This window comes from Mytilus trossulus, chromosome 12 (assembly GCF_036588685.1).
Source record: "Mytilus trossulus isolate FHL-02 chromosome 12, PNRI_Mtr1.1.1.hap1, whole genome shotgun sequence".
In the NCBI taxonomy this organism is placed as follows: domain Eukaryota; kingdom Metazoa; phylum Mollusca; class Bivalvia; order Mytilida; family Mytilidae; genus Mytilus; species Mytilus trossulus.
Window position 1 is genome coordinate 11,692,357 of NC_086384.1, and position 15,600 is coordinate 11,707,956.

At 32.5% G+C, this 15,600-nt stretch overlaps 1 protein-coding gene across 1 annotated transcript; it reads left to right on the forward strand.

Annotated features, from left to right (window-relative positions):
* The first annotated feature begins 88 nt into the window (after positions 1–88).
* On the forward strand, positions 89–15,239 carry LOC134692212 (uncharacterized). Its single transcript, XM_063552662.1, has 5 exons — positions 89–297; positions 689–1,113; positions 8,208–8,370; positions 14,113–14,333; positions 15,186–15,239. The coding sequence occupies exons 1-5, from the start codon at positions 195–197 to the stop codon at positions 15,237–15,239; spliced, it is 966 nt and encodes a 321-aa protein (XP_063408732.1). The 5' UTR covers positions 89–194.
* The last annotated feature ends 361 nt before the right edge of the window (positions 15,240–15,600 follow it).

Below are 15,600 nucleotides of genomic sequence, written 5' to 3' on the forward strand. Positions count from 1 at the left end.
TTTCACGTTTACCTATAGCTAATGGGTAAACATTTCACAAATCAATTAACAAATTGTATGCTTATTAATATTATGTTCCTAGAATAAATTGCCAATAAAAGGATTGCTGTCAAGAGATGTGCAAAGATACCGAAATGGAAGACAATCTATAAAACCACATGCTGTGAAAACCCCAACCTTGCTACAAACAGAACATGAAAGAAGAACCTTCGACATCAAGTGGCATAAAACGTTCTATCCCGCAAGAGTTACAAGATAAAATCGATGAGATAGTTTCAAAACGTTCACGAACAACAGGTATTTGTACATCATGTAACTAACAGAAAAAAACAGACTATGTTCGAAATATTTTTGCTGTAAAAAGAGCCAGGGGAAAATCGCCATCCAATCAGGAAAACCTCCAATAAGGAACATAATATCTTCCTTTGCATGGTATTTTCTCGTAAAGCCTAATCTAAAACTGAAAAAGATATCCTCATCTAGAAAGAAAACTACTGCTGGACATATTACATTTTTTTTTTTAAATATTATTGGTGAAAGTTGTCTTATTGGCAGTTATACAACATCTTATTTTATATAAGGTATGAATTAAAAGCGTTAACTGTAAGACACGACCCCTGTCCTCAATTAACATGTTCTCTCAAATTGACATACAATAAAAACAACTCGTTTTTTAACCTTATTTCAGCAAAACTAGCAGATTTAGACGAGAATCAGAAAAGATGGTTGGTTGTTGGAATCTGCCTACACAGCGTAATATCCCCAGCCTTGAGGAATTATGTTGTTCCAATTTTAACAAAACTTTGTTATACGTTATCTGTTCATCATAGACTTGAAACACAAACATTTCCAACGCGTTTACCAAAACATCCACCAACAAACAAGACCTTCCTTAATTACGAAGGAGTCAACAACAACAAAGTAAAACATGGTTATTATAAACAAAGGTACGACTACAAGATCAAGAGTGTTGTGGATTTATCCAAGCTATTCCTACAAACACATATGGCATATTACACAGGCTTTGATGACACATGTGACTCATCCGCTTTGCTGGGATTGATCATCAATATTGACCAGTTCGATCCCATCGTAAAATCGGTTGCCCTGAATGTAAGTTAATTATCTGTCTAAATATATACCTTTAGATTGGTAAATACAAGTTCAATAATGTAAAGGTGTGCTCTTTGACCGGTGGATTATGCCAGAAAAGTGATGGGTCTAACATTTAACATCGATACAATTCCAACAAGTATACATATGCTTTACTTATTTTTTTAACAAACACCATGCTATATTTTATTCTAGCGGTTCATCTTATGCAAGTACATGTATCATGATAAAGGTATACTTAGAATGGTTTTAAATTAAGATGCAAAAAAGTATCATAATACTTGTCTACAAATCAAAATACTTTCAGCCGTTAAAAGTATACTTTTAACATAATGATCATTTGTAAGAGTATTGATATAAAGATTACCCTCATAGAGCAACTCTAGATCTTCGCAACTTTTGATTTGATCAGGGACTTTCCGTTTTGAATTTCCTCGGAGTTCAGTATGCTTGTAATTTTTACTTTTTTTTTAAAACATGATCAGCCACTGATGTTTATTTGTTTCGTAGAATTTTTTTACTTTTAAACCAGAAGTATAAAAAAATCATAAAATTAAAAACAAAAGGAAAATGTAAAACAAATCTCAATATGTTTATAACGGGCTATATCAAGTAGACATAAAACAAGGGACACAATCAAACTGAATGCATGGTTTGAACTATGCATTTCATTGAAATTAGAATAACAGAAGTTCATTATTTAAGGTTACAGGAAGTATTCATTGAAGTGTAAATAATACGGTTTCGAAATCTCGATAAATTAAAACTTGAGTTACAGTGAGTTGACTATGGGTGAAACTGTAAAGCTTAACATATAACTCAACTTGATTCAATATGTTTATAACGGGCTATATCAAGTAGACATAAAACAAGGGACACAATCAAACTGAATGCATGGTTTGAACTATGCATTTCATTGAAATTAGAATAACAGAAGTTCATTATTTAAGGTTACAGGAAGTATTCATTGAAGTGTAAATAATACGGTTTCGAAATCTTGATAAATTAAAACTTGAGTTACAGTGAGTTGACTATGGGTGAAACTGTAAAGCTTAACATATAACTCAACTTGATTTTAAAATTGACACAACAATAGGGACATTTAAATGGACCAGTGGGTATTGTTAGAGTTGAGTCTACTTTGATTCTACCTGTACAGTTTTTTTATTTATCTATTTCAACCTTACGGCATGCTTTTTTCCTTAAGTTTTTCTTTAAAAATGATAGGGAAGAAAATATCTTTGGTTTTCATTGTTTTTAATCCCCAATATATATGATTTATCTAATTTTTACTAAAAATTCTAAAAGATTGAATAAATATTTGTTAAAAACTATAAAATACTTTCCCATGTTTTTTTTTATTAGAGAATCATTAAACAAGTAAAGGAAATAAACATCGTAATAACAATATTTTTATCATTGAAATGAGTGTATTCCTAGAAGTAATTGGTCATACAATTGCCAAAGAAACAATATTTAGAAGGAAATAGAGAATTTTTTTAGTTTATTGTCATTTAAAATATTAGAAGTGATCAAGCCAAAACAAGAATGTATATGTTCCGGACCATATGAGTATTTGGACCATACGCGTATGGTCATGACCATATGCGTATACTCATATGGTCCGACCATACGCGTATGGTCCGACCGTACGCGTATGGTCGGACCATATGAGTATAATACTCGTTTGGTTATTAACGGGCCGGACCATATGAGTATTTGGACCATATAGGTATTTTTCTTCAAATTACATTATAAACGTATCAATACAAAAAATATCTTAAAAAGCAATGATGGTTACATGACAATATATTAATTATATAATTCAAAGACTACGTAAATTTTAAAATTTAGTTTTCATCGCTAATTACATTCTTGCATGTAGGCTTGGGTGACAGTTACTACCACACGGTATCATAGCTTTTTTGCATTTACTAGTCCTTGTTGTGCACGATCCTTTTCATTTACATCTATTGTTTGCGAATGAAAAGTTAGCCTTTTTGCAGCTGCGTACAGTGATACCGGATCTTGGGCCATTCCGATATATCTACGATGTTTTAATATCGAAGCTCTAGATATCGTAACACGACTACAATACACTATATTCACAAGACAATTTAAATAAAATGTTGTTACTTTCAATTGACTTCTTGTGTAACAGTTCATTAAGAAATTTTTGGAAACTCGTTATAACAAATCGGTAATGACCATCGGTATAAAATGTGTTTATTATATTTTTGACAAGTAAATAGCTAATCTTTTTGTTCTGATTATATAAATTAATATAACATTACCTATATGATAGCGTCTTTTTAATGAACATTCATACCATATGAAGAGTTGAGACGTATTTAAAGTACACTGTATCAGAGTGTTAATTACCCCGACCATACGAGTACGGTCGGACCATACGCGTATGGTCGGACCATATGAGTATATACCCATATGGTCATGACCATACGCGTATGGTCCAAATACTCATATGGTCCGGAACATATATATGTTATTTTCTTGCAGAGTATTTAATTACATGGCCTATAATGCACTAAATTTAATCTTAATGTTTTCATAGCCAAATACTATGAATGTTTGGTACTCTGAATAATCCAGTCGTTATTTCACTCACTTTGATCGCTACATTATTGTTTTTGTATTGTTGATTTTTTTTTTTATCTCTTTGGCCTTTTTTAATGGGAGATAACTCAATATAATTTGCTTTTGCCCTTGTGAAAATTTAAATAGATTTATTATTTCCATAATTTGATGAATACTTATTGGCATAACCTCCTTGTACAAATTGTGTGTGCATATTGAAATACCACAATCAAAAACAGTTTTATCTATTTATTGACACTGATATTTGACATGTCATCCAGAATTTCAAAGCTTTTAACGATTTTCCTAATTTTATCAACTTTTGGATTTTTTTCTCACATTTTTCACTACATTATACATCATTAGATTTTTTTTCTATATTCATAGTATATTCTGTTTTATTTCCATGATATATATCCCAATTAAACAGGTGCAGAATCTTTATATAATTCAGAATCTTGTAATTGGTTTATCATTTCCATTATTATATTCAAAATAGTTACCCTCACTTAACAAATATTTTGGAATATTTTATTCAATTTTTACTAGATCACTTGATTTAATGTTATCCACAGTATACATTTTTATTTCATTTCCTATGATATATGTCCAAATTAAACAACATTGGATCCATAATTTTATAATGTGTATTGCCAATTTCACTTTCACTTAAAACATATCCTCACAATAGGAATATTTTGGATTATTTTACTTTTATTTTTCACTTTATCACTATATTAGACTATACCCACTGCATTAATTCAACATTTCATTTCATTTCCAAGATCCCATTTAAATGGTGAATCATCTTTGTACTAGATCCCAAAATCAATTATGAATGTTTTCAAAATAACATTTGAAGCCACAAAAACATGTTGGCTGATTTCACACTTATATCTCCTACTTGAATTCCAGTTTTGATTTTTTTTAATCTTTAACATGACTTTATCCCATCTGATGAAAATTGAATTTCCTTGAGTGAACACATCATTTTATGCACAAAAGTCCTAATTATATTATAACAGATTTTAAAAAAGACACAGTGCAAGGTATACTCCAAAATTATTTCGAATTTTACATGTGCATCATCATATGTAAGCTCCACAAAACAGTTTGAATTAATTATTTCCTCCTTGATACCATCATAACAATTAATTCTTGTAAAAACGTCACATTTGAAGAAGCAAAATTACTATAAACTGAGAGGTGAATTCAATTAGAATAAATCCAATATTGTATGCCCATTGATACCAATAGATTTCAAACATTGCAAATAATAATCCAAAATAGAAATATTGAAGCATCATGTGAAGAAATAAACAACATATTCATCTGAGAATTTAAAACAAAAACCACCTGAACAGCTATTATGTCTTGTTTCACTGGCAACTGGACAATACTATGCATAAGGGTTAAATTTTAAAGAAGCATTTGTTACGTAAAAAACAGTTTAAATTTTCTCAAATATTAACACACAGTTAATTTCATCTTTTAGTGATTAGACTTTTAGGAAAGAATTAGATAAATCATATATATTGGGGATTTAAATCAATGAAAACCAAAAATAGTTTCTTCCCTATCAATTTTTAAATAGAATAATCCTAGGTAAAGAAAAACTTCAGGAAAAAAACAAGTAAGGTTGGAATAGTTAAAAAAAAACCTGTAAATGTAGAATCAAGGTAGACTCAACTCTAACAATACCAACTGGTCAATTTAAATGTCCCTATTGTATTGTCAATTTTAAAATCAGGTTGACAGTGTATGTAAAGTGCGGATCCTAAAATATCATTTTTACTGTATATGCCATAAATGTCTAATGTAGAATGATAAATAAACAGACGAACTTTTTTCAATTTTTGAAGAAAATGAGGAAAATGAGTTAAAATGTATATGTTCAGAAATACATAATACATATAAAACAAAGTAACAGATGCGAGCGGGGTTTTATCGGGCCTAAAGCCATCCAGCTGTGAAATATATACCAAAATAGGTGAATATTTAGGACATTTCACGAACAGATCGTGCAGGTGCTTTATAACTAACATGTAAGATGTTGTTGCAGTAAAAAATATTCATTTTAATACAATTATTAAAGTTGTGTAACGTATAATATGTTTTGTCATTCAGTTTCTTCATATTAAACTAAATTCCACTATGATGATTTCGTAATGCTAGTCATGTTAACTGTCGAATAATGATACTATTCTTTCATTTTCACTGTGGAGCGAATCATTAGTATTGTATATGCGGTGCATTTTCACTGTATAATTATTTTTTTTTTATCTATTACAGCTCAGTTCTTTAAGCATGTAGAGCAAGACTTTAGTTGATTTGCTTGCTTTTTTTTTTATTGTATAATCATTATGATAACATCCAATTTAATTCAAATATTAAAAAAACAGGTTAAACTATGCCTATTCATATTGTTTAAAAATGTCAATCTTATTTACAAAGTTTGTATAAACAAACTGTAAAGCCTTAATTTAGCCGACTTGCTCAAACAATAGATAAAATAAGAGAAAGATTTGATAAAATTTAACTTACGGAGGAAATTTTGGTTTGAAAACACTCTAATAAATTCAATAGAAATAACATTTATTTCAAATGTATTCCATTTAGTTTCTTATGAAGCGTATAGGGATCTTTATCCTTATTTTTTTTTATCCATTTCCATGACACTTCACCACTAGTTACGTACATCTTGATATATATTGAACCTTTGTTTTCCCGTTTACAAGGTTTTACACTGGAGCCCTTTATAACTTGCTGTTCGGTGTGAGCCAAGAATCCATGTTAAAGACCGTATTTTGACGTATAATGGTCTACTTTTATAAATTGTGACTCGGATGGAGAGTTGTCTCATTGTCACATAAGACATCTATATATGGCTCAAAAACGAAACGAGACGGGATAAAAAGGGATAAAAAAAAATCCACGCTACTTTATTATATCTATAATGGGCTTAATATGAGTCAAAATAGAGTAAAATAATGGGTCGCATTTGGGTATAAGCGTCACGCCGGATTGCCGATTTTTTGCGAGCGTGACAGGTGAAAGTCAAATGATTGTGTAGTGAAAAACGGGAAATGAAGTCTAGCGGTACACGGACAATTACAAAAAAAATAAAACTGCATAGTATAAGCGGGATACGGGAATCTGACAAAACAATAAGCGGAATACGGGAATCTGACAATACAGTAAGCGGGATCCGGGATCAGAACCCCCCAATGAGACCCCAGAATAAGATATTTTTGTATATTCATCCTATTGTTACAGTCATGCCTTCAATAACAAATGTATCCGATGCATGCATTTTTTTATATTTTTGGTCCCTTTTTCAATTTTGTGGGGTCCAAATTTATAGACATAAGTCCTTTAATATAGATATTTGAAATTCGTTGACATGCTGAATCTAACCGTGTATCTAGTTTGGGGATTTTTTGCCTAGTTGCTGAACTAGCCAAAATAGAGTTCCAAAGGGTCTAAAATCAACAAAAATGAATTGTAGCATGCATTTCGTGTACAATAACCCAAATGTGCATGGTTTTAACTCTGCGGTAGTATCCATTCGCGGATCTAGAATTTTTCATAAGTAGGGGCCTACTGACTGCCTTAGAGGGCCCGCTGCTGTCACGCTCCAGTGATTCCCTATATAAGTTAAAATCAAAGAGAATCGTAATCTGAAGAATACAATATGACATTATGAGAATCGCTTTTGAAAAGCTATATGTTTGATGAAGAATGAATGAGGAGTTTGTATTTCAATTTGAAAATACATGTATCATAAATCCTAAAGTCATCAAGTTTTTTTATCATTTATTGCAAGTGCATTTATTACATAATTCTACAATACAAATTCCTCGCATCTTTGAAAATTCTACATTAATAATGACTGCACTAATAGTGATAATTCATCGCATCTATAGTTAAAATGGATCGCTTTCAATAATCGATATGCTATATTATGATGCTTTTATAACACTTATTTGAACTTTAATGCTATGTTTGTTTATTATAAAGACATATCACAATGAAAATATGTTAAAACTTAACTTAAAATCCTTTAACTTGATATTTTCAAAACGTAAACAAATACAGTTTTCCCATGATCCTTTATTCTACAATAGACATACCCGCATATACCAGTAAAAATGAACTAGCTGGATTCGCACTTTATATACACTGGTTGAGCTATAAGTAAGGTAAAGCTTTACAATAACACTCATAGTCAAATCACTGTAATAAACACTAAAAATTACTGGTAAAGATGTCGCATTTTTAAATTCACAGTTTACCTAAAAGTTATTAAACTCTATTTGTTATTGCTTTCATTGTGAACTTATAGGAAAATAAACATTAGTGAAGGGTTCACGAAAGGAAAATGTATATGTAGCAACTGGTTACAAACATTTTCAAAAATAAATAACCGCCTTGCTATTTAGCTTCTTCCGTTTTAAGTCTAAACAAAATGACATATATAATTTTTTTTGTCATGACAGGTACGACGATATATAAGAAATGATTGGGCTCATTGTGCTGAATGGGATGCTGTTAAGTTTTCCAATTCATTCCAACTGATGAAGAAGCTGGTAAAGGAACTTAAACTGAGTCTAAATGAAGAAACGCAAATCATCGGGGAAATAGAAAAATGGGAAATGAATGGTAAAGTTTACATACGTATTTTTGATTATTTATTTTTATGGTGTGTTTTAAAGGTACTATTGGATAACTGAGTTTAAATAATACAAGTACATTTTATTCTTATAGTGCCAACATATTCTTAATGACAACATTTATCAATTGTAGTCTCATATCATCCATCTGTTAATCAACCATGTGAAAATCATTCAAAGACTATCCTCTGGTACTATGCAGAGCTTTCAGAACGTTCAAACTGATACTTCCTGTATTTTTAGTAGTAATAATGTATGTCGAATTTCACGATATAGTCCGGCCGATTGGTAAAAAAAAAAGCTTAAATAACGAGGAAAGCACCAAATTTTGCATGATGGTACATTTTTGTGAACTGAGCAATATGACCAACCCTCAACATTCAATATGGCGGCTTTTTTCAAGATGGCCGCCATACATTCTAAATTATTTTCCGGTATTGGGCAAACAACAGTGGATTTGATGCTGGAAGCACAACATTTAACTCATTTTAATGACTTGATGTACTCAGCAAGATTTTGTTTTGATCTATTCTGAAATATAAACAAATATTCATTATTGAGAATTGACCTGAATTTAAGCATTTTATTTAAGTATTATGTTATTTAGTCTCTGTTACAATTCTGTCCTTTCAATTTTGCTTGGCTTTCATATACAAAGTACTAGCTTTCATAAACAGCTGCAGTAGTAGCTTTCATTGATTGTTGCAATATTTTTTGTCCTGGGTCACATATAAACGCTGTGATTTGAGATTTATCTGCCCTAAGATATTAATCAGTGCCTATCTTTATTTCTTGGGTCGCAATGTTTTGCAATTTGAGATATTGAATTGTATAAACACATATCAGTGGAATTGTAGGAATTGAGAACAACAAGGACAAGAATATTGAAGTGGCAGAAACTGATTCACTTGAGGATATGGAGAAACCCACAGCTGAAGACACCTTAACAGAGGTCCTCTCAGAAATGACTATTCAACAATTGTACCAAGTTTTTTTTTACAGATAGGAAATATATTGCTTAAAGAACAGCTGAGATTAACCGCAATCTAAATCAGAGCGAAGTGCGAATTGATGAAATATGTGTTGGTTTCATAACCATGCAAGCTGATCAGAAAGAGGCAATGACTACTGATAATGAACAGATGGGAGCAATATCGCAGCAACTTCAGCAATTTGAAAACAGGGTAGACCAACACAAGGCTAGTAGCAGTGCTTGGCAGGCCAATGACCAATGAGAAATTCAATGTTGTGGTGAGAAGGATGGACAAGCCGACCACAACGGAAGAAGGAAACACAGTTCAATTTAAAAGTGCATTTGAACATCAGGTTACTTTCCAACAAATGACATATGTTGTTAGTAAATTAGTGGACAAGCGAAATAAAGAAGTTAAAATTCCTGCAATGGACTCATCATCTAAGCCAAAGTTTGACCTTAGCAAGTACAACGCAAGAACACCAAAAGTACATACATTTTAACAAACTTCCTGTCTTGGGTCTTTCCCCAATTGGTTCGCATGAGCCACCAACCGCACCAACTCTATTGAAGGCAAACTTGGACCTGCATAAGACAGTTAAAATTATTCAACAACAAGAAACATCTAGTACTGATCCAGGATACCAGCAAATAGCTAATGTGGCTCATTTGCAATTATACCACATCTTTTTTTTTTATATGTGTCATCTAATGCACACTAAACACCTACTATGAGTCAATCATATTTGGTTTTGAGCTACATTACAGAAACAATTGCATCCTATATCATGTTTCTCCAATGCTGACTCCAGTGCCTACTTACAGTACCATCCCTGTCAAGTCAATGGCAAATCCTTTCCCTCCCACATTGGGAACTCCAATAATGACAACCTCGTCAGCTCCTGGAGCTCAAAGGAGGCTTGCCACAACAGCAAATTGACCCCACTGACCGATCCAGGAAAGGGCAGAGGAAACCAATCTTCTTCAGACTCCTCTCTGGAGAGAGAATATACCCAATGGCAACACATTCTGGTGCCAGGGACCTGAGCCGACGCCCACACCTACCAAAAATGCAAATATTCAATTGAAGAGGATCTATGACTTGGGAGGCGTTCATTTACATATATGAACGGACTGTCGGTAGACGACAATAGGAAAACATGAAAAAGGTGTTCCTAGATTGCTTGGCCGATGTTTCCTTGCCGTACGCTCGCAAGGTAAACATAATCATACGTTTTTTGATTGAGTTAAGTCTGCCAATTGATATTTTATCGTATGTTTTTCTATGTTGTGATGTTATGCTATTGTTTCAGAAAAAGGGAGAAGGTTTGGGCCCATTAAAACGTTTAATCCCGCTGCAAATGTTTGCACCTGTCCTAAGTCAGGAATCTGATGTACAGTAGTTGTCGTTTGTTTATGTAATATATAGGTGTTTCTCGTTTCTCGTTTTGTTTATATAGATTAGACCGTTGGTTTTCCCGTTTGAATGGTTTTACACTAGTAATTTTGGGGCCCTTTATAGCTTGTTGTTCGGTGTGAGCCAAGGCTCCGTGTTGAAGGCCGTACTTTAACCTATAATGGTTTAATTTTTAAATTGTTATTTGGATGGAGAGTTGTCTCATTGGCACTCACACCACATCTTCCTATATCTATAGATGATTGCAATGCCTTGAGAAAAGCATTGAAGCAGTGCTTCAGCAAGAACAACTATCAGACCAGATTGGAACTGAAGCATTCTTTCGAGGATGTAAAGACAAAGATTCTGCAGGGCATCTAATACAGAGAAACCCAGAAATGATCAAGAAGGCGTTAAACAATTGAAAACCTCAATAACCAACCAGATGGTATTACATGGACGAAACAGTGCCAATTATGCCAATCGGCAAGTCTTCTTTGCTGATGGCGTTGTATCATCGACTGATTAAGGAAATATGAGCAGTTCTGTGGAAAATGAGGGGCGTAGCCTCACTCAAATTGTTACACAACTAGCTGATGTTAAGCTCTCAATTACTAGCCGATCAATATAATCTTGGGCCTTCTAATCAATATAATCGTGGAAAATCACCAGACTAATGGAACATCATCTGATCAATATACACATGTAAGGTCCCCTGAGCAATATAATATAAGTAGATAGGCAGATAGAAATACATCAAAGTTTGATGCCTATCTACAAGCAACATCCCTACCAAGCTAGAGATCATATAGTCAGCATCTCCACGGACAAACCCCATATTCCCGGTTATTCCAGGCAACGGTCACCTTCACTAAGATACGGAGCAAATCAAAGCGCAACCCCAACAACAGAGTCTTTAAACAGCAACAGGTCTGGTCAGTAGACCAATGCTCGACTCTCAAGTCGATTGGCCATGAAACATCACCTCATGAAAAAATCGAACAGAGGCCCCTGGCCCAATATTTTCATCAGAAGAACCATTGGAAAAAAACTTAGCAGTACAAGGTACTATATATGAGCGAATGTGAGCATGATTCGGGACGCTGCTGCAGTGATAACATCAGTAAATGAGAAATGAAATACAGCAGATAATGAAGATTCGGAAACCGTAACGCTACGTTGTTTGGGTGAATAGCTGGTTACTGGAAAGATTATAAAGAACACCTCTCTCGATATTGATAGAGTAAACATACAATCGGATGAGTGCAAAGCACAATTAAAAGACGATGCTAAATATTTTAAACACCCTGGGCGCAGTGATAAATCTGAATACTTCCACACTTACTATCAACAACAAAGTGATATATGCGGCATTTGTTAATAGTTGAGACTAAATTTCAACTCAGCAAATGTGCATAAAATGAACCATCACAGAGCCACAAAAAAACTCTGAAATGACTGTTACTATTAAAACTTATAAATGTACATTGAAGAGACACGAGACAATGTGCCATCGTGCCCTCGGTACTTCCTCAGAAGTTCAGATAAGCTACTTGATATGCCATCACATTTAACTGACCTGTATCTACGTTCAATCGACTCACTTCAACCTATTTTATTCCAACTATTAAAACTGAAAGCAATCAAAGAACACTTAGAATAACATTTATATATTGATTAACATTTTTATTTTCACTCCTTTTTTTTTGTATAAGTATGCAGTCATATTTACAACTGTATGTGTTCTTGAAATAACCAAACTATTTTATTTATATTTCAACATTAATTAATTAATAACAAACTCAAGAACATGAAGACCATTTTTAAAGAATCATAACTTCAATTTCTGAGAATATCTAGAATACCTTGCGGACAATCTTGATATTTATAACGTTTTTCCGCCATCTTGAGAATGGCAGTCATATTGATTTTTTCTGAGTGCCTCCATAGCTAAAATCAAAGGGTATACAACAAAGCACTACTGTGCAAAGTTTCTTGCTTTCCTCATCAAGTGACCAATTCTGCTCTAAATCTGCACCAATCGGCCAGACTAATAGGGTGACAGGAGGCTATTCATATAACTTAAAACATTTCATTGTGATAAAAATTAGTATAACAACAAGGTTTGAAATGGTTTTAAGAACACAAACACTGTCTCCGTGTCGCTAATAGAGAGCCAAATATATAAATTTTAAAGTTGTCATCTGTTTACCGGTAACCGTCGGAATGACCGAATTCCGAATACAAAAAACGCTAACCGTTTAACCAGGCTTTTTTCAATTCTAATAGATGTGATATCAATGAGTATTGAAAAACATGTGTTCTATTTGAAAAATTATCGTCGTGGTAATTGATTTGACGGATCAATTGTCCAGTATATTTATTGATATTTCTAATCCTAAAACATCTTACTAATTAGAACTTCGACACTTTTGAAATTGTCTATTAAATAGAGACAAGATCTTAAGGAAACATAATTAGTACACATGTTTCCTTTAAACATTAAATTTAAATAGGTAATCCGATTACATTTAACGATACACTTACAAAAAAAACTACATTGTGCAAGTCTTTGTCATTCTTTAAACGTAATGCCAAATTAAAAATTTTGAAAACAGTTTTCAAGTTGGTCCAAATCAGGTCCAGAATTTAACTTTGTTTGATTTCAACGAAAAATTAAATATACATGATATATGGGGTTCTTTGATATGCTGAATCTAACCATGTATTTAGATTTCTAATATTTGGGTCTCATAATCAAATTGGTCAACATTGAGGTCTAAAGCATTTGTAAAAGGTCCAAAATTGAACTTTATTATATTTCATACAAAAATAAAATATTGGTTTTTTTGACATGCTGAATCTAACCATGTGTTTAGATTTTGGATATTGTACCATAAAATGTAAAAGTCCAATTTAATGGCCATACTTGCCCAACTGTTCAGGGTTGACCTCTGCGGTCGCATATAACTGCGCCCTGCGGAGCATTTTATTATTTTGTGGATGCACAGATCTATCTAATTTTATTCTATCAATAATTCAACCGGTCTATTTAAATGCTCCTAACTCTTTGTTAGAACTTTTATTTTGTTCACTCTTTCGAAAAACTAGACCTTTTGCAAGTCTTTTTAAAAGAAAATTACTACAATTTTGATTTTTTATGAAGTGTAAAATAACAACTATAAGTAAAAAAAATATAGAATTTTTGAGTCCAAAACTATTAATTTGTATATTACCGACTCATTGCTATAAGGAATTCTATAGTCAAATATTCAAAATATTACCTTCAAAACTTAATCTTCATCTTTATAACTGTAAAAATATCTACCCTTTATTAATATAATTCCTGTTTTTTTGTTTAGGTCCGCGATTCCTAAGTGGAACAACTTATGGTCTTGAATTAGTTAACGAGTTTCGACAACAGACACGTGCGCTTGCTGAATATTCTCAACTGGTAGCAACAGAAACAGATAGTTATTTTATCAGGAAGGAAAATGAACTAAAAAAAAATGAAATCCTCCTCCTTCATAAAGTAGACCAGTTAAAGAAAGACATAGACAAACGATTGTTTGAAATAGATGAAGTAAGTTAGACAGATTATTTATTTAAAAATGTATCCGTCATGCACAGTATGATCATTTTGACTTGAGTTAGATTGTATGTGCCTATGTAGGGAAAATCCAATGACTAAATCATTTAATTGCTCATTGTTGCGGATGACTTAGTAGGAAATAGCTATACATCGAAGCTGATTTAGTCCCCATCACGTTGAACACATGAGTGGCAATAGCTCCACTTCTGCAGAAGACATATAAATCAAGAAGCAGTGTTGCTTTTGAAAATTTTGTTAGCCCTTTTGAAGTTGCTAAATCACTATTGTCTGTTCGTATACTAATCATGGTACACAACATGGACAATTTGTGAAAGTATTTCAATACATCAAGACAATTGCGTATTCATTAGTAGACCTCACATTTTGATTCATAATCCTATTTAAATTCAATTACGCTGATACATGTACATTGGGGCAATCGATAACTTTGTACAAAATACCATGAACACAGACGATATAACAAGAAAGAACGAGAGAGACAGGTTTGATTCAGCAAGTTCTCCCTTTTAATGTTAAGGCTTGAATTCATTCATAACTAAAATTCATTCTATTTTGGGATAAAAACATATATGCAATTACAAGTTCGAGTGACATTTTTTTTATTTTCGAACAACTTTGACATTTTGAATTTTAAAACATTCTTCGAATTATATTTACGTTATATTTTTTTTATCATCTAATCAACTTGATATACATAACAACATTGACTTTGGCGTATGGTTCTCCTTAATGTTTCTTTAGTGGTCAGCTATCTAATTTAAATCATTGGTGGTATTTATAGCATATCTGTAAAAGCACTAAATTATCTTTGTACACTTGCAGGTGCTCGTGGATCAAGACAAAACTTTGAAAAATCACGATACACAATTAGGTTAGTAATACAACTAATAATAAGTAAAATGTTGTGGCAGGATTGCCTATGTTACATCTTCAATGTATTCATCAGATGAAAATGAAAAGTGGATGTAAGCAGTTATAGGCAAACGTACTTCCCACAATATTGAGAAGAACCCCACCGTATAGTCAGCTATTAAAAAACCGCTTCATTGAATACGTGAAACAATTCAACAGACCACTTTCAACTTTTGTCTCTTACCGGAAAATTTCATAAATTATATACACCTTTATGCATTATTTAATAGATAGAGGGCATTAAAACGTCCTTGTGATAGTCTTTATACAGGATAAACTTGAAATAATGTTTGTTCTGTAGGTACTTAATCACATTCCCTAATTA

Coding starts and splice junctions, on each gene's coding strand:
- LOC134692212 (XM_063552662.1), top strand. CDS start 195: ATGAAAGAAGAACCTTCGACATCAAGTGGCATAAAACGTTCTATCCCG. Junction 298..688: donor AAAACGTTCACGAACAACAG/GTATTTGTACAT, acceptor ACCTTATTTCAG/CAAAACTAGCAGATTTAGAC. Junction 14,334..15,185: donor GATTGTTTGAAATAGATGAA/GTAAGTTAGACA, acceptor GTACACTTGCAG/GTGCTCGTGGATCAAGACAA.